Source organism: Dipteris shenzhenensis, chromosome 22 (genome assembly GCF_047967505.1).
Source record: "Dipteris shenzhenensis isolate YYH24624 ecotype China chromosome 22, Dip_SZ_1.0, whole genome shotgun sequence".
NCBI lineage: Eukaryota > Viridiplantae > Streptophyta > Polypodiopsida > Gleicheniales > Dipteridaceae > Dipteris > Dipteris shenzhenensis.
Window position 1 is genome coordinate 24,949,525 of NC_141617.1, and position 20,604 is coordinate 24,970,128.

At 45.5% G+C, this 20,604-nt stretch overlaps 1 protein-coding gene across 4 annotated transcripts in view; it reads right to left on the bottom strand.

The window, feature by feature from the left end:
• Positions 1-20,604, bottom strand: part of MET18 (ARM repeat superfamily protein) — a 202,884-nt gene that overhangs the window by 92,601 nt on the left and 89,679 nt on the right. For 3 of the 4 annotated variants that reach the window (XM_087393876.1, XM_087393874.1, XM_087393877.1), the window contains exons 9-13: positions 9,733-9,819; positions 8,791-9,622; positions 5,919-6,298; positions 5,683-5,759; positions 4,389-4,494 (exon numbers count right to left, since the gene is read on the bottom strand). In XM_087393876.1, the coding sequence (XP_087250002.1) occupies positions 4,389-4,494; positions 5,683-5,759; positions 5,919-6,298; positions 8,791-9,622; positions 9,733-9,819 (1,482 nt within the window). The remainder of the gene's footprint in view (positions 1-4,388; positions 4,495-5,682; positions 5,760-5,918; positions 6,299-8,790; positions 9,623-9,732; positions 9,820-20,604) is intronic. The other variant, XM_087393875.1, reaches the window with a different exon arrangement.

The following is a 20,604-nucleotide window of genomic DNA, read 5'->3' on the forward strand; positions in this document are numbered from 1 at the left end:
AAAGAAGATGAAGAAGAGCCTGTAGAACCACAACGGCAACGGCCATTCCCAAAGTGAGTAAAGTTGCTTTTGGACGGCAGAGAACCTCCAACCATTGAGGAGGAACCATCCGAACACTGCCGGTCCAAGAGATTAGAGGAGCAAAGAAGGGCACAGGAACACTTGGTCAACTATGCTTTGATGAAGGAGGTGATCCGTGCTGATGAACCCAAGTGTCTTGAAGAGGCACAGGGTGATGATAGGTGGATGGAGACTATGCAGTCGGAGTATGGCTCCATAATCAAGAACAACACTTGGGACCTTGTGGATCGTCCACCAAAACGCAAGGTAATCGGCACCAAGTGGGTGTACAAGACCAAGTATAAGTCCGACAGCACGTTGGATAAGTACAAGGCTCGGCTCGTGGCAAAAGGATTCGCACAGGTACATGGTTTTGATTATCAGGATACTTTTGCTCCCAAAGCTCGACTAACCACAATTCGCAGTGTTTTGGCTTTAGCAGCACAAGGAAGTTGGCCCGTGTTTCTGATGGATGTAAAATCCGCCTTTCTGAATGGAGATCTCAAGGAGGAGGCATACATGGAACAACCACCAGGTTTTGTGATCCCCGGTTCAGAAGGTAAAGTCTGTAAACTGAAGAAGGCACTTTACGGGCTGAAACAGGCCCCATGAGCGTGGTACCAGCGAATTGATGCCTACTTTCTGCAAAACGGGTTCAAGAGAGCCCCTCTTATGCAAATTTGTATATCTTCAGAGAAGGAGGCAGGTGTATGATCGTGGTCCTTTATGTGGACGACCTTGTCATAACAGGGAACCATGAAGAGAAGATCTCGCAGATAAAGCATTTGCTAGGAAGAGAGTTTGAAATGACAGACCTCGGACTGATGCATTTCTATTTGGGGATTGAAGTTTGGCAAGAGACGAAACAGATCTTCATCTCACAGCTGAAGTATGCTGGAGAGATACTGAAGGCATTTGGCATGGCTGAGTGCAAGACAGTTGGTACCCCTATGGAGGTTGACGTGAAGCTCTCCAATGAGGATTCATCACCACTGGTGGACGAAGCGAAGTACAGAAGGCTTGTGGGCCGTTTGATTTACTTGTGCAACACGAGGCCGGACATCAGCTTTGCGACTGGTGTACCAAGCACGTTTTCCAATAAGCCCCGGGAGAACCATTGGAGGGCAGGGATGCGGGTGCTGAAATACATCAAAGGCACACTTGATTATGGCATCACCTATACCAAGGGCAACATCTTGACCGGATTCTATGACTCGGATTGGGCAGGAGACGTGGACAGCAGGAGGTCAGTGACAGGTTACTGTTTCTCACTTGGATCTGGAGCTGTGTCATGGGTCAGCAAGAAGCAACCTACAGTTGCTCTTTCTTCTACCGAGGCTGAGTACAAATCAGCATGCTTTGCTTCTTGCAAGGCAGTGTGGTTGAGGAGGATTTTAGGAGACATGGGTGCAGTGCAGAACAAGCCTGCAGAACAAGCCTACGCAGTTATCATGTGACAATTAGAGTTGCATGGCAATTGCAAAGAACCCTAAGTTCCACGCTCGCACAAAACACATTGAGATTCAATATCACTTTGTACGCGAGCTCATCCTTTAATAAACTTTCTTTCTTTCTTTTTTGCACGCCTCGGACGCCCTTGCTTCAGTAGTACAGGACGCTGCAACCAGATCCTTCCCTGCCTCCTGATCCACACGGGCCCGAGATGGGAAGATGCATCAAAACCCTTGGTTTGACAAAGAGTGCAAAGAAGCACGTGCCCACCTCACACGAGAGCGAGCTCTGGGTCAGTTAGCACAATCGGGGTGAAGCAGGGCCGCCCCCTCTCAACGATCCTTTTCGGACTCTACATTGATGAGATCACATCTTTCATAGACCGCCTAGGGAGCGAAGGATCACGTCTAGCTAACCCATGATACAGGTATTGCTATATGCCGATAACATAGTCCTCATCATCTTCATCAAAGGGGTTACAGAGGCACTTAGAGGCCTTAGAGGTTTTCTGCACACACAAAGACCTAACAGTCAACCTTGGGAAGACCAAGGTGATGATCTTCAACACCTCACGCATAGTGCTTCGTCGATATCGCTTCACTTACCGTTATGAGCCAGTGGAGATGGTGCAGTCCTACACATTTTATTTTATTTTTTTCCGAAAAAACAGTGCTGATTATATTACTTCGAAAAAACAAGATACATGGGGTCAGTTTTGCAGCTGACGGGGCTACGTTCACAAAACGGTGCAGTCCTACACATACTTGGGAGCAGTTTGTTTTCACATGATCCACCTTCACGATGTCTCAAGCGGCCACCGCACGACTCACATGGGGACCGAGTGCTTTGGCCCGACTAGAGAGACAGTGTTCCGGATGCGATCTCTCAAGGACAAAGGGGAGCAGATTTGAGCGGCTACAGGTGATTATGGGGTCTAGGATGATTCGAAGTAAGCCCTCAGTCCCACATGAGATAGTACTGGCAAAGTTCGCCATGACACCCCTGCAGGTTGATGCCATCTTTCATATAGTGACATTCATCCACAGAGCTTGGGACTTACCTCACTGGAGACTTCCAAGGGGGGCCCTAGAGTGATCCAGACCACTAGCAAAGAGTGAGGCTGACACATGGTATGCACATATTTCAGCATGGCTTGGCAGGCACGGTATTCAGATGGACAGACTTCCCCCCTTTCAGTACAAGATGGACGCGCCTTCTGAGTTGATCCCACGAAATGAGATCAATCGTATCATACAACTAAATCTCCTCCGTATCATACGACTAGATCTCCTTCAGCAGCTATACCCAGAGAGTAGAGGATCTACATGCTATGCACTTTGGGGGCAGTTGAGATAGATGATCAATTTTCTTTGTGCTTGGCTAGCCTATTATGAGATCTGAGGACCCTACCATTGTCTCTACCTGAAGGGTAGCGGCTTCGGTTCACTCTCACAAGACTTAACCATTTCCATGACCAGGTCTGCATTAGGCTCTATCTGTTGGAGATGCGCCAACACACGGAGACCATATTACGATAGATCACAGAGCAGCAAGAGGCGGCTAGGCCACGGGATATAGAGGCTAACCGGGCAAAGCGACACGTCACACACTTTTATACATTTGAGTCATCTCCTAGACACAACAGAGTAGAGGAGGAGTTAGCTGATATGAGGGCAGCCTTGATCAAGAGAGAGAGTTGCCACACTGTCGCTGGGAGAGGGACGTTGAGACCACGCCCGAGACATAGAGCGCCCAGAGCACACTCTATTGAGGTCCGACCCATCACAGCTTTCCTCAAGGAGAAAAAATAGAGACAAGGGGTCACTCCGGACATAGCCCAGAGGGCTCAGAGATCAAGGAGACCGCGTCCCTCACCACAACGTGAGACAACTAGACAGACGCAAATCCAAGATATCTTCACACTTCACCAGAGAGCCACCACTATGCCGGGCTTCAATGTCTGAGTCTCAGCTCCAAGATTGGTTTGATTCAGGTTGTATTTGATTGATTGTGATTTTGCTAGAGCCCCTGAACTCAGTAGAGAAGCATAGATTAGTACTCAGCAAGGACTCTAGTGCGCCCTTTGCTCCAGCCCATTGAGGCTTGTACGAGTCTTCTTTTTGTGCACTTTGTCCGATAGGCCCACAAGGCCTCCCGTGGACATTAATACATCTTTCTTTCTTTGTTTCTCAGTTTTCAAGATTGAGCAATGGAAACTCGATATTAATATGAAATGTGGATCATACTCCATAGTCATCCATGGACCAATTATCAAACAATCAAGAAAATGACTCTTCATCAATCTGTTCTTCCTCCTTTCATTTTCGGGATAACGGCACAGTCACAAATCTCAAATTTATCATTCTCCTTGCATAACTTCTGTCTCCAGATCCAATGTTCAATCTTCAAAACTTAGTCACATTATGCATCTGAAGTTTAGTCCGCAAGGTATGGGAAAATGAAATCCTGTCTTATCAGCCATCTTAAGAAAGACTCCAATATTGACTATGACCCGTCCACTCTTATGAGGACAATATTCAATGCACTTTTATCCATTAAAAGACAGGGTGACAAGCCGATTGACTGCAATCAAGGCCCTTCTCAGGCAATAGACAGAAGATGCCCTTTGAAAGAATCTTAAGCCTTCACATTTTCAACGAATTCTCAATAGATATATTGTCCACCACATATATTTTCTTTATTTCATCTAGATAACTGCATAATGATGTTCATCCTTTCAATGCCTGTGAAGAGCATCATGCTGTAGTCCTCCTTAAGAACTGGCATGCATTAGAACAAAAGGGCATGCTTCCATGACCGAATGTTAGTTGCAACATTGCCATTGGAAAGAAACAAACCAACACTTTGACGCTTACTTGAGAATTAGGATGCATAAATGAGGTAGATAAATTTTCAGTTGCACTCCAGAGACTCAACGCTAGCTGCAACATTGCCTCACTTTCTGATTCTGTCCTGCCACAACTGTTGACGTAGGATGGTGAGGACTTGTCTTTACAAAATCTATTATCAAAACTGAATAGAAAGTGCATGTAGAGACAATGCTGTTAGGGAAGTGAATAGAAAGAAGATAGAAAGTTTCTTAAGTAGAAAATTGGACAACTCTCAATACCCACAACTTAGTTTCGAAAAAGTAAACAATTTCAATATCTGTTCAACCCATACTACTGAAAATCCTGAAGAAACATAGCCATGAGCCTGCAAGCTCCATATTTAACAACACCATTCAAAAAAAAAAAACTGTAGCACAAATGAATCGCACTTTCAACTAGAGCATTTTCAAGATCTATGCTTGAAAGGGTAGGGAACACTCATAACCTTGCAGAACCTTTTGGGAATAACAAATCTCACTACCGTACCACCTCCAGGGCAAATTACACTACAGGAATAGCTAGGGCCTCACAACACAAAACCCTTCTATCACCATTCCACCATCCTCTAGTGGCCATCTAGCAAATTGGGAAAGACAGCCCTATAAGGCCGCGAAACTGTGCTCTATCCACTCATGCGTGAAGGCCTTGGCAACAACGAAAAAATAGAAAATGGACAAAGGAGCACCCTTGGTGGACTGATCTCAAGACACGATAGCTCTTCTCGTGACTCGTGTGGTAATTGTTTCTTTAGTCCCTCTTCATAATTTTACGTGACCCTCATGGTTTTTAGATGTGAGTAATTGTTCTATCTCATTTTAATAAGTGATTCTTCCATTATTTACTACGAAGTTCAGTCATTGATCCTCCATTTTATTTGGAAATCAGGATAGCTTGGCATGGCATGAAAATAACCTTATTTATTTCTCATCAACATAAAAGATCAGAAACAGCAAACACTAAATTCAGAAAAAACGGTTTCACCTACCAAAGCCCTGGTCTGAGTTAGGAAATGAATGCTCTAATGAGCTTTATCATTCCATGAGACAAATCTAGGTGGTTATATTGTTTCATCTCTACCTTCATGGATGGGACCCGTTATGAAAAGTAATAAAAGCGAGGGGTTACTGCTTTCAGGGTCATCTATGCTATAACTTTACAAACAGAGGATACAATGATGACCTTATACAAGAGCAAGGTGATGCAAAGATTTGTAATTGTTCTGTAGGCCATCTCAACAGAAACACTCAAAATCAAGAGTCATAACACAGACAAAGCTTACCGAGGCAAAACATCTTGTGACAGACCCTGCAGAATTTGTGTAGTCTTTTCCAAAGCTCCCCCATACTGGGTTTTCTGCTGGACAGAGTGAATCCAAAAACACAAAAGTGCAAATTCACAGTGAATGTGCTGCTGCAATGTGCCATTCCATTAGAAAGATTTAACTCATAGACAGCATTTCAAAATATGTAAGGGCAATTCTTCTAATTTTGTATTTTGTGATTAAAGAGCACTTACAGACACTGCTTTGAGATTATCACAGACTATTTCTGTAAGCTTCTGTACTATTACAATAGAAGTAACTGGCCTCCGGCAACAGACCACAGCAAGTGCTTTCAAATTTAATGGCAAAGGCAGACTGCTGTTGTCCTTTGAAATCTCATTCAATAAGGAATGACTTATTAAGTCTGTCAATCCTGATCTATGTGTATATATTGTAGATTTCTCTTCCATATTGCATATATCAGAAAGAGCTCCCACTGCTCTATCCCACAAAGGTGTTACTTCTGACTTCTCCACAATGATACTGAGCATGAAGTATATGACAAATTGTAACTGCTCCTGTGTGATTACTGACACTCGAGCAGGAAATGAAGCTACAGCCTGCAACCCAGCCACTGCCACATGTGAAGAATCTTGAACGTGTTCCTTTGTTTCACAGTCTCTCTTGTCATGCTTTCCCGCATCCCTTTTCTACTACAAATTTCACAGATTAGAGCACTATAAACAAACACAAAATTTATGATCTCAACAGCCTATGTAAAGGTCCAAGATTTATTAAGTACAAAGGCTACTGTGGTACACTTCATCAAATCTTCAAGCCACTCAGAAACTGGTAATAAATTTTCTGGTATAGCTGCCCATATTTGAAAGCAAAATGAAGGCCAGAATGCTAGGGACAGAATGCTCACACCTACAAGAAAAATCAAGGTGCTGAAAGGGAGCAAAATTGCCAGATTATACTGGCTGAGTATGAACCACACCTTCACACCTTCCAATGTCGCATTTTGCCAATTTCCCTAGGCTGTCAGCTGCAGCCACTGTTGCAAACCTAGCTTTCACTATATCTCCGAACCACCTACCTAGATCACCAACCCAGCCATTGTATGAGAGCTTCTAATGAAACCCCTACTTTTTCATGAATTGGTCTGATGAGCAGCTATGTATGGGGTAAATACACAGAGGCTATAGATGGGACTTGAACTTATGCCCATCAGTCCCTCTCAGTTATCTAGCAGACATTGTTCACATTCACATGATCACTTGGGGCAGGATTTAGGGTTCCTCACATGCCGCAATGACTAGGAGAGCTTCGCTCATCATGAGAGAGAAAATTTGTTTAAAAGTCTTCAAAAGACCGAAGCCTCTAGGTGGGCATCAACACCCAAGATAAATACAACATAATCATAAAAAGAGTGGGACCATTGTTTATTCTTCACATCTATCACCAAAGGGCCTTTATGGCATTTCCACTTCCTGAATTGTTATGCTAGAATTTCTTGCCCAAAAAAAAAAGTTTCTTGTTGATGGCATCGTACTTTCTTCCTTCATTTATCCATGTGTATGTGTGCTACGTATGTGTGAGCGCACTTCTATGCGTTTGTGCATGCGTGGTGTCTCTTTTCTCTTTTGTATGTACGTGTGGCTGTCCCTTTCTTTGGGACTGCTTTTTGTAATATAATGAAAAATGGATTTTTATTTTTATTTTTTTTGCAAAAAAAGACTTCTATTAAGTATTAAAGAAAAACCGTTAGAGCAAGCTCCATACGGGATACATCATGCAATGCACGAAAAGCTCAAGAGCCAAAAAGAAAGGATTGAGGCTGATAGTGCCATCTCAATCCGGTAGAAACCTCTGAGAAAAAGGGAGAACCCCTCCAAACTCGAAGAAAAATAGTCCTTCTAGAAGAGGCTGCCCGTGAAGAACCCTGCATGCTAGCCCATATGGCTATCAAAGTGTGAACCGTGTCAGTCCAAATACCCGTGAACACCTGTAATGGGTGTATCTGGGTGCCATCCAAGGCCTCAGTACATCTGGCTCTCCAAATGTGCCAAGAGGAAATGCTAGCCAAAATCTCCCAAGAGGTGTCCACTCAAACATGAGAAGCTCTGAAGGGAGTAAGTGGTACATCCTGTAGAGAGCAGGGCACTATCACCTGCTGGCGGACCGAGAGTGCCCAAGAAGAAGGCTCACCCTCATAAAACACCTGGGGCCCAGTAAGAGATAACCATGCGACCGAGCCCCAAGTCATGAAGAAAGGGGATGTGTGAAAGATGCTGAGTATCCGAGCAACCCCTTTCCAAACAGTCCTCGCCTGATTGCAGTCCCAAAGGCAATGTCGCACTGACTCCTCTGCAGAATGACATCGAGGACAAGTGGGATCAGCCCCAAAACGTGATCTCCACAGGTTCACTGCAATCCCTCCATGAATAGAAAGCCAAAAGAAAAGAGTGATCTTTCTATTTCTAAGGGATTTCCAGAGCCTCCTCCAGAAATTTATACGCAAGTCTGCGGTGATGAAGAAGCTTTTCCAATGGGGGGCTCTGGAAGGAATCCAACCCCTACTGTTCGGCTGAAACCTCCTGGCATTACCAACCGTGAAATGAAAGAAGGGAATCCCCCTCTCTCGGTGCCCATGATCTATCCATTCCCACTCTCCTGGGTCCCACTGCAAGCACCTGAAAAATGGATTTCACCCCAAAAAACAAAAAAAAGTGTGTTTTTTTTTAGCTTCTTGTACTAGCTGTTCTTTACTGGAGCAGCTAGAGTATGTTTTCTTTTCAGTTTTTTTAGCATATGAGTAGTAGCTGTCTCACTTTGAGGCAGCTATGAATGTATATTCTTCTGAATGAAAGGTTCTTTTACCCCCCCCCGCCCCCCAAAAAAAAAAAAAAGTGTGTATGTGTGTGTTGGGGGTGGGGGGCTTGGGGTTCCTCATGAATCTAAGTCTAAAGTCATGGTCATACCCCTAGAAGTTCTAACCATCAACACCCTGAGATGATACAGTTCTTCACATCATTGCTACACGAATGTGACCTGTATTTTTAAGCTTCTAAAATGGAAACACTCACGTATGTGAAAATTAACGTTAATTTTTTGAAAACTTACCTCCTATCTCCCACGTCTTTTCAACCGACAATGAAACTCCGACCGAACCATCTTGTAAACCAGCAATAATAAATAAAGCAAAGGCCATTACAACTTCTGTTGAAGAAGATTGTAGAGGAGTAATCCACTGAGTGTCAGTAGTACCAGCACTAGAGCTTTGCACAGAAAAAATATATTCTTCTGCAACTGTCTTAGCTGCTACAACAATTAGAAGTATGGCCTCCAGGACAGCCACATTCAAAGATCCAGTGCAATGAAGATTATGCTTGAACGGGTCCCCTTTCAGAAATGCTAGCACATCCACTTCTCTGATGTGAACTGGAACTTTCATAGCCTCAAAGATACGTTTGAACACAGTATTCAATACAGCAAAGCAGCTGGAAATCGATGCTTTGACTGCTGCTGCAAGCAAATGACCAGCCTCGATAACAGTGACTCTGGCACGAGTTATTGTAACAGGTATGTCACTAGGTGGACTATCCGCATCACTTATAACTGTATGACTGACATCATTGGAGTCTGTACTCAGTAAATTATTTGGTAAACACTCTACAAAATCATCCACAAACACATCCTGAAGAACCAGCTTAAGAAAACTGCCATTGTTTATGTGTACTGTCATCTGCCCTTGAGATGCTCTAATACAAAACATGAAGCATTCAAGTGCCTCCACCACCACCTCTTCATCCCTTCCCCCTATACTGGCTGCTTCTGGTTTTTGTGAAGATAACAGTTCATTCTTAAGAGCCATCCAAATGGCTTCCCCATGTTCTTGAAACATGTTGGCTCCATAATGAAGGCTACAATATCCCAGATATTTCAAAGAGTCCCGCTGCATTGAAAAGAAATGATGTGGCTTTAAATATGGACAATATCATAGCTCACATGATTTTAAGCTACGAACCAGAGGATACAAAAACCAAGAACCATATTCAAACTAACCTTTGCAGTTCGTAAGCTTGAGGAAAGTTTCTCAAGTAATACAGGAATGCAAAAAGGAGCAAAAAGTTTGGTCGATACAAAACATTTCTGCAAATAACATATGCAAGAAAGCACAGTAAGATAAGTACAATATGTACTCTGTTAGAACACCACAAACATGAAACATAAGGCCAAAGCAATCAACCCCACCCCACCCCAACCAAAGAAAACAAAGAGATTGCAAGAACCTGAGACAATCATTTCTGTAAGCGATGGTTCTTCTTGGCAACCCCCCAGCCATCCTCATGAGTTGGACCATGATGAACTAGAATATGCATGGATTCCATGACCGTGCCAAGCAACATCCTCACAGATTGATTCTTTGACACACTTACAATGAGTCTTGTTGCCAGCCCTGTTTGCATTTTGATGCCTGAAGACCACATGTTCTCAGTCGGAGGTAATCTTAGGTGCGGAAACCTTCCCCACAATTTGGTCTAAAGCAGTTGAACATTGTGGGGGAGTCTGGATGTCTACTGACTAAGACTTGGCTTCATATTATTTAATCAAGAAGGGCTGATTATTACTGTGCAGTATGGCTCCAAAACAAAGTAGGGGACCTCAGGACTGTATCATGAACGTTTACACCCAATCATGTAGTGGTGACAGCTTGGATTGTTGGAGGTGAGTTCAACAATCTGGAGATCGTGGAGGAAAAACTTGGGGCCACCTCTTTCTCAAAGATACATCCTACAGAGAGAGGATCCTAGGAAAAACTTTACCGTCTCCATCAGAGGTTGCAACCAGTAGCGAGAGCCGGACTTCCCGCATGAAAGACAGCCTCCATTACTCCCTTCGACAGTGCAGACATGATAGATTTCTAGAGAGGTGCAGAGGTGTTCCATAGGGATACTAGCAAGGATAATTATGTATGTGGACCATTCCCTATAGTAAAGCTTATACAAGCTCATTCAAACCAGTTGCATGCTCTCGTCCATACTGGCAAAACACTCCTCGAAAATATAAAAATGAGTATCCTTCTAGATTTGGAAAAAGGGCATAAAGGATAAACCTTAGGATTACATTGAGTATTTGACTTACATCAAAAATATATTTACAAAAAATCCCTGGTTCAAACTGCCTCATTGAGAAGCTGATCCAAAACACATCAGTACTGACAAGAGTACTAAGATCTTTTTGACTAATTACTACAGCAGTAAGACCTGGAAAAGAAAAAACTGCATATTTCACCTCTGAAAAAGTCACCAGGCGTCATTGAAGAAGTTACCCTTGGAACATAAAAACCATGTCTGTCGATAGTGCTGGATGGAGATTACCATAGCAAACTGACACCTTGCCTAACTCCATTAGGAGGTGGTCAGTGAGCTCATCACCCAAACCTGACATTGGGCAAGCCCCCCATTCCTCCCAAGGAGCAAGAGGGCTAAGGCCATTCAATAGATCAGTGCAACTTGCTTGGAGCATGCCCTCAATCATGTGAGAACAATGGGAGCACAATGCAAGAGTGAACTAAATAACTGAATAGAAGAAGTGAGTAGTACAAGAAAGAGATAAGGGGTTTTGTCTAAGTGACAAAACCCTATCTAATCACTAAGCGTAGTTAGAGATTAGACCGTGGTTCAGGGGAAAAACCTCTAAGAGGTAAAAGTGCCCCTAACTCACTTATTACATTACAGTGGTCACTGCCTAGAATATATTAATAATTCTAACACCCCCCTGCAGTGCCAATGTGGTGTACAAGGTAATGATCAATCACCAAAAGAAGATAAGTTTAGGGCACTGCGAAATGCCTCAAACTTCTCACGTGGAAGTGCTTTTGTGAAGATGTCTGCAACATTGTCATGTGTTGACACAGATCATACTGATCTCCCCTGCATGCAACTTCTCTCTGACATAATGATAACGAACCTCAATGTGCTTCATGCGAGCATGAAACACAGGATTCTTTGCCACTGCAATAGCGACTATCAGTGGGAACGGGACAAGGACCCTCCAATATGAGACGAAGATCAACGAACAAACGTCGCAGCCAAACACACTCAATTGTCGTTGTGAAAGCTGCCCTATACTCAGCTTCACATGAGGAAGTAGCCGCTGTAGATTGCTTCTTGCTCAGCCCCCCTCAATGACAAATTCAGAGAGGTGTGGGAACCAAGATAGGACTTAGGAGGAGAATTCAGAGTGGTGGTAAGCATCTATGAATCCAGAATAACTTCCATCAATATTCAGCAACTCCTCCCTCAAATCCTATAGCTTTGTGAGATGAGTATTCATGGAATCTCCCTCATCCGTATGCGTATGAGATAGCTCTCTCTTCAGGAAAGAAACTCTGGCATCATTTCTTGCTGCAAACATACTTTCTAATCTCTCCCAACCTGCCTTTGAGGTCTTGCATGACCAAATGTGAGGAATCATGAACCTCTTGACAGAAAGAGAAATCATTGATAGAGCTTGTGCATCCCTAAAATCCCATCTTTTCTGCTCTGCTATGGGAGCCACATTACTTGTGCTGCATTGACCTCTAGCCCTACCTCCTACTGTAGGAGTGACAGGTGTAGCCACGGAATCTGGCCTTGCTTCATCTCCATTGACATAATCCCAAAGCTGTCTGCAAACCAAGATGTTGCGAACCATAAAACTCCACAAGGAGTATTTGGTGCCATCCAACTTATCCTCTTGTGTGAGGACTCCAAAAACCTCATTGGGGTTTTTTTGAGCCATTTTTGCCAGATAAACTCAAAAAACACAGCAAACTAGACAACCAAAATCCCTTCCTCGGATGTAAAATGCACAACCAAAGTCTGCGGAAGAAAATCTGCCCACAGTGACAAATACTGTCATAGCCTATCAAAGGCTTGAAATGCACCACAATGCTCTGCATATGCCCAAAAATCTGTAAAGAAAATTTGCAAAAATTGGCAAAATTCTGCAGTTTTGGACTCAGTGTGAGTCAATTTGCAGACTTTTGCTCCCTCTCATCCCGCCCCCTCCCCTTCAGCCTCTCCCCTCTACCCCTCCCCTCCTCGCCCCCTACCCCCGCTCCCTCCTCACCTCCTATCCCTGTGCTCTACCCCCCTACCCCCGTCTTTTTCCTTCCTCATTCTCCCGCATCATTTTTTGGAGTGGAAGGAGCCCCCAAAATTGTTAGAGTCGGCCTCCTCACCTCGATTGGCGATGGATATTCCGTCAGCCAATCCTACTCCACCTCCATCGGCCGCGAAAACTATTACTTTTTCTAAAGACGAGTTGCAGCAGCTCAAGAAGGATGTAGAGATTGAATGCTCTACCACGTTACTAGCACGCATCTTCGGGTCTCACCCCTCCAGATCCCAAGCCAGAGACTGGATGCTTGCGGCTCTCCCCCCAGACCTCACTCCACGATTGTTAGATGTTCGTCTTCTGGGACGAGGTTTTTTCCAAGTTGTTTTTGACACTCTAGAGGCTGCGAGCACTGTGCTCAAAGCTGAGTTTTTACACCTAGGACACAGGATGATCTTCTTTGACGCCTTTGATATTGGTTTCGACCCAGTGGAGGCAGATAAGGAAATCTTTTCGCTCTTCATCAGATTTCCCGGGCTTCCCTAGGTTTACCATCGACTTCTTTCTGTTATTGGGGAGCATTTTGGCACGGTTGCTGAGATCCCACCCCTTCCTGGGTTGCCATTGACTGCAGCAGAGGCAACCAAGGCTGATGGGGTACCTAGAGTTAGGGTCCTCTGTAAGGATCCTAACCTCAAGATGGACCATGTTATGATGCAGCGCCCGGATGGTTCCTTTTTTCGCCAGAGAGTAGAGATTTCAGGCAGAGAGGACCAGTGCGGGATATGCAGGACCATTGGACACTTTGCCATGGATTGCCCCAGGAAGAAGAAAAGGCCCAAGAAGCCCTCTGGTACAATTACCGCCCCACGGCCTCGACAGGGGGGTGGTACAGGTCCAGCACTTGCTCCTCAGTCTCGACAAAGGGGTGGTACAGGTCCAGCACCTGCTCCTCGACCTCCGCATGGCGGTCCTCCTCAGGATGGTGGTGGTACAGGTCCAGCACCTACTCCTCGGGCTGAACAGGGGGGTGGTACAGGACCTCCTCCTACCTCAGGAGCATGCGACGCATTCCAGTGGGTTTCGGTTCGTGTGCGGGTCCCTCCTTCAGTTCACGAGGGTACACTAATGGACTATGCTTCACCTCGAGTTGTCCCTCCAGTCTCACCTCGCACAGTCCGAGACACTGAAGCTTCGACCTCCTCCCCGGTTGCAGCTTCTTCCCTAGAACCAGCGGTGCCGGACACTCTCCTTGAGGCAGTAGAGGTCTCCGTGACTGGGCAGACACAAGATCGAGAGCAGTCCTCACTTCCTCCCTTGGATAGGGCGAAGGGGATGGTTTACACTATTGATCCTCTTCCCTCAGAAGGGATCCTTCGCACTCCGTTGTCTGGCTTGCTTCACACGAACTCATTTTCAGCCCTAGCAGATGATTCAGATTTCCCAGAGGAGGAGTTTGTGCCCTCTACTTTTGGTGAGCCAGTGATTGGGTTTCCTGTTGACAGGGCTACTTCTTCAGGTGGCAGGGTTCTTTTCCCTGTTGATTTTCTGCCACTTGGTTCCATTCATCGCTCCTCGAGCAGGAGGTCTTCCCCTGTTGAGGGGTTTGTTTCCTCCACTAGGTCAGGTAAGGTGTTCCACTCTACATCCTCCCGTCAATGAGGATTATTAGTTGGAACATACAGGGCCTAGGTGGCGTCCCACATCGCCGCCGTAGACAGCTGATCCGGGATCAGCTTCATCCAGGTGTTACTGGGGGTTCCATTGATATCTTATTTATTCAAGAGCACAAACTGGATTCTAGAGATTGTGCCAAGTCAGGCAAGTTGCTTTCTAGCCATACTTTTTGGTCGCCTGCCTTGGGCACCAAGGGAGGCACTTCTATTTCAGTTTCGCAGTCGGCGGTTCTCCCCTTAGTTGTTGGACACGGAGTCATTATTCCCTCTAGCGCTCAGTGGATTATTCTTTTGATTGGAGGGAGTAAGGTTTGTTTCCTTAACCTGTATGTCTCCAACATTAGAGGGGAACGTGTCCTTATGTGGAAGGATTTGCTCTCCTGGGCCCCCATTGCGGATTCATGGGTGATTGGAGGTGACTTTAACATGGTTGAGTTACCGTCAGACAAAAAAGGGGGTAGAGAAGGAGGACTTCACTCTTTGGAGAGAGCAGCTTGGGATGCCTTCCTTTTTCACTTTTGTGACAGAGATACTTGGTTGGACGATGCCTTTCTTATTCAGTCACAGTCCCTCTTGTTCTCTTGGTCGAACAGGAGGTAGCAGATGCCTATTCATGCACGCATTGACAGATTCTATGTAGATGATTGGGCACTAGACACAGGTGGATCGGTATGCATTGCTGCTGTGGTTTCCACTTCATACCACTTTCCTGTTGTGCTAGCTATCTCAGAGCCTCACTTGAGAGGCCGGTCTGCCAGCATCGAAATTCCAGATGCCTTGTACACAGAGGAGGACCTTACAGAGGCAGCCCTGCAGATATGGGTTTCTCATGTCCAGGGTGGGCAGCCATTTTCATCACATGTAGCTGCTGCCCTTTCTGGTATTAGCGACTTCTACCTCTCAGTTGCTTGTACCAGGAGACGAGATATTCTCAGACGTGAGATTGGTGTTCGCCGGCAGTTGGTAGCTTTGCAGAGGGAAGAGCAGAAACGGCCTTCAGATGCTTGGATTCACGAGCGCCTTGCTGCAACAAGGACTCATCAGCAGATATTGCTTGATCAGAGATCAGAGTATGCCTTTCATGCACGGGAGTCCTTTTGGATTCAGATGGGTGGTAGAGTCAATAAACACTTTTTCTCTACTCTTGGCCCTAGACATAGTAGAGAGAGTGTATCCCACCTTATTGACTCACATGGGGTTTTACAGACCGAGCCTGATGATGTCTTACGCATAGCTTCAGATTTTTATGCCACCCTTCTTACTGCTGATCCTGAGACACAGGATAGAGAGGATGCTAGACAGGCTATTTGGTAGAGCATCCCTTTGTTGGTGAATCCGGATATGCATATTTTGCTCGATGCACCTTTCACCAACACAGAGTTCAAGTTCAAATGGCCTCACCCCTTCTTTTTTCATTGCATTTTGGGATATGATTGGAGACTACATTACTTCAGCCCTGCAGGCCATATGGGACTCTGGCGAGATGCCTGGGTCGCTTACAGAGGGTCTCATCCACCTTATCCCGAAAGGAGGTAGCAGAAATCTAGTGTCCCAGTGGAGGCCTATCACACTTCTAGGGACTTGTTGCAAGATTCTGGCTAAGGCAATCAGCCTCCGATTGCAGCCCCTTCTCCCTGATCTTATTCATGACACTCAGACGGGATTTGTGCATGGCAGAAGCATTTTTTATAACATTTTCTATTTCTAGGAAGCTTCAGAGTGGGCCATGCAGAGTGGCCAGAATCTAGCCATTCTACTTTTGGATTTTAAGAAAGCTTATGACAGAGTAGATTGGGGTTTTTTGAAGGGCACCCTTCTACGTTTTGGCTTTACTGATGCTTGGATCAAAGGTGTTTCCTGTTTGTACAGATCAGCCCACAGCCAGGTACTTATTGGTGGGCTAAGGGGTGAGAGATTTCAGATTTCGAGATCAGTCCCTCAGGGATGCCCCCTTGCTCCTTTCCTTTTTTTGTTCGTGGCCGAAGCTATGAGTATCTATGTTAGATCTCAAGCTGACATCTTTGGGCTAAGACTTCCCGGGCAGCTCATTTCCCTGCCTCTCTTGCTGCCATAACCCGTATCATCCCTTCTCTCCAATGCTCATGTTGCAACAGCGTGAGATTGTCATCCAAAAATATTATGGTCCCTTTCAAGGTTGCCCTCAGGCTCATGAGAGTGGACCTATCCATAGCTGTTCGTAGTTTCATTACAAGTGGTCTTGTTGGAGCTTCAACTTTACCAACCCTCCATGCTGTCTCGCATGTGAGGTTGACTCCCATTTTGGTGAACAAGGTCTTGGCATCGGACATAGGGGTGTCTCCAACTGTTAGGCCTTTGACCAGGACATTCAAGGCCTTGCTGCTCCTCCTTTTCTCTTCCTCCAGGGCTTCAAAGATGATCTCTTTCTTGGGGGCTGCCGCAGCCTTCTTAACCACATTCTTCCATTCTAGTATGTCTACGTTACCTTTAGTGATTTGCTGTGTGAACTCAGCATGCCTCTTTGTATGGTTGTCTGTAGCGCTGCCATCTCCTTCTTAAGCATCTCATTCTCGGCTCTCATCTCTTCCATTGCCTTGCACGTACCTTCTGGTACCCCCTGTATATCTCTCAATTGCTGTAATTCTATCCCCATGGCCTGCATTTTGTCCTTGAGGTTCACCTTCTCATCTTCCCATGCCTCCTCCTTTTCCCATTCATCCTTCTTCCCTTTCTCCTTCCGCCATTCTTCTTGCATACGCCCCCCTTGCTTCTTGATTTCATTCAGGGGCTTGTCAATATGTGTCTTTTCTGCCATCAATGCCACATTAGTGGTCTCGAGGCTATCGACCTTTTCGATCAAGGCCAAGCAAATTTTGCTAAGGTGGGTCAATACCTCGGAGGTATTCTTTGGGGGTGTTCCTGCCATGTACACTTGCATTGCACTTTCGAGAGCCTTAACATAGCTTCGTGTCGTCATGCTGGTCTTTTCTTTTGCCCTAACCTCTGAGTTTCTTTTTCTGCAGTTTGCTGGTGAAGTGGAAGCAGCAGCTCACGGGAGACCCTGGGGCATCATCTTGACCTCCAATTGTAGTTCAGGGGGTGCTTCTCTGTTCTGTCACAGTCTGAGGACCTGCATGCCCCTGGTACAGAATTTCGAGGACCTTTATTGGCCCTGGTGCAAGCTTGGTGTATTGTGGAGGTAGGTAGATAGGGCAGCTGCTGCCAAACAGTAGGCGGGGGGTAGGCTAGTGGCAGGGTAGGTAGTCGAGGGCTATAGGAGGTGGCGCAATCGTAGGGAGGCGGGGCTAGGGACTGGGGGTGGGGCTAGGGGTTGAGGCGGAGAGGTTAGGGACTGAGGCGAGGCTTGAGGCTGAGAGGCGGGACTAAGGGAGGTTGCGCAGTAGGCTAGGCTAGGGAGGCGGGTCTAGGGGCTGAGGCGGGGAGGACAGGAGCTGAGGCGGAGAGGCTATAGGCTGAGAGGCGGGGAGCCTACGGGAGGTGGCGCAGCAAGCTAGGCTAGGGAGGAGGTGCTAGGGGCTGGGTAGCGGGGGCAAGGAGAAACAATGCGGTGGGCAAGAGCAGCATGGCGGGAGGCTGCTAGGCGGGGAGGGAGGGAGGGAGAGAGTGTGATCAAAACGTAAGTGTAATGAATAGTGGACTGAAATTAAGTAAGTACAAAAGAGAAGTGAGGGGTTTTGTCTAAGTGACAAAACCCTATCCTATCCACTAACCGTAGTTAGGGATTGGCTTGTGGTTAGGGGAAAAAACCTCAATGAGGGAAAAGTGCCCCTAACCTACTTATTATAATACATTGGCCACTGCCTAGAATATGATAATAATTCTAACAAGCTTTGCCCAAAAAGAAAGAATTACCACTAGTGGACTGCCTGGTATCATAGTCTCCAGCCCAATCTGAATCATTGTAAGCATGCATCTCCAAGTCACCCCCCCTAGGAAACATCAAGCAATAAGACTTTGTACCTTGCAAATAACAAAAGATGCGTTTTACAGCCTATCAATGTGTAGTCTTTGAGTTGTGCATATACATGCTCACCTGAGATACTGCATGCTGAATATCGGGCCCTGTATTGCACAAATAGATGAGGCATCCAACAACCTGGTTGTAATTGTAAAGTGTGACATCCACTGATTCACCTGCATCATACATAGTAAGCTTCAACCCCGGCTCCATGGGAGTGGCTACAGGCTTACAATCATGCACATACTTGGATTGAGACATAACGATGCCACGCTTGTCTTGTATGAACTGGATCCCCAAATAGAAAGTCAACATGCCCAAATCTGTCATGTCAAATTCAGCTTTCAACTCAGCTTTGAAAATCTACAATTATTTCCTCATTTGACCCTATGAGCAGCATGTCATCTACATAAAAAATGATGACCAAAATATCCCCCCCATCCTTCTTAATGTAAAGGGTGCTTTTTGTGGGACTATTATGTAACCCCTTACTTGCCAGGAATGCATCAATCTTGGCATACCATACACGTGGGGCTTGTTTCAGCCCATATAAAGCTTTATTCAGCTTGCAAATTTGAAGTGTATTGCCAAAAAGTTCAAATCCAGGAGGTTGTTTGACATAAACCTCTTCCTCCAAGTCCCCATTAAGAAAAATTGTTTTTATGTCCAACTGATGGACATTCCACACAAAATTTGCAGCCATTGCAATAACTAACCGTATGGTGGTCATCCGGGATGGTCATCCGGGATGTAGGAGCAAATGTCTCCTCATAATCTATGCCCTTCTTCTGTGCATAGCCTTTGGCAACCAACTGTGCCTTGAACCTGTCAATAGACCCATCTGGTTTTCTTTTTACCTTGAAAACCCACTTGGTACCAATGGCATGCTTACTTGGTAGCAAATCTACAACATCCCAAGTCTAATTTTTCTCTATGGACTGCAACTCATTGTGCATGGCATGCATCCAATGCACATTATCCTTTGCTTCTTCAAAAGAGTCAGGCTGCTCTTCATCAAGAAGAGCCCCTGCATAAGCTGTCTCAACTGAAAGAGCCCCCCTTGCGTGCCTTACTACACTACGAGTCCTGCCAGGCAATTGGGCCTTAAGCCTACTCTCGCTCAGAGTCTGAAGCAACCAATTCGGGACTGTTTTGGCTACGTGTATCTCTTGAACCTCTTGCCTGACAACTTCATCCACACCCTGAGGTGGTACAAAATCAGCCAGTGGCTGAATCGGGGCATGTGGATCTGGAGGAGGTTGCTGTAAATTCTGAGTTTCAGCATGAGCCTCAGTTGGGGAACCAAAAGCTATAGGAATCATCCCCTCAAAAACATCATCAGAAGAAGCTGAATTCTCTGAAAAAATAACATCTCTACTCACAAAAATCTTGTGAGAAGCAGGATTGTAGAGACAATAGCCTTTGCTTTGTGCACTATACCCAACAAAAATACACTTGCCTTATCTGACAAGTTATGTCAAAACTCCACAGGCACGTGGACATATGCAACACAGGCAAAAAATCCACTGAAGGCTTTCTCCCATGCCATGCCTCATAGGGAGTGATTGTCTTCAAAGCCTTTGTGGGAGCCCGATGCAAAACATGATTGGCAAACATGAGGCCTTCGAGCCAAACCTGTGAGGCAACTTCTTACTAGTAAGCATGCATCTATCCATCTCCATAAGAGTGTGATTCTTACGCTCAGCTTTACCTTCTTTTTTAGTAGGCGGTGCATCTCACATAGTATACTCACACAACTTGCACAAGCATCTCCTTTCAGTTCAGTGATTTTTTATTTTTCATTGTCCATATGGTCAGTCACAAGCTGACAAATGCAACCTCCCATGGACGGCTTGTTCCTGATGCATGCAGCGCAGGGGTATGACCAACTAGACTAGATGATTTCCCTCCCATAGTACACCTAGCACCTTCCTCCTCACCTATATACACTGGATGCACACACCCTACAACTATCCTGTCAAGATCTTCATCGGACCCTCACCTAGGTCTTCCAGCCAAAGACCACTCTGCACTACAATGGTGTTCCATATAGATCATGCCCTCTGCATAGGTGAGGGTATTTTCAATTTTTCACTCAGACACCATAAATGTACTACCCACATGGAGCACAAAGCACCATGGAGCAGCTTCGGGCACACTTATGCTAACTAAGTTTTTCTTTCCCACCCATTGCTCTCC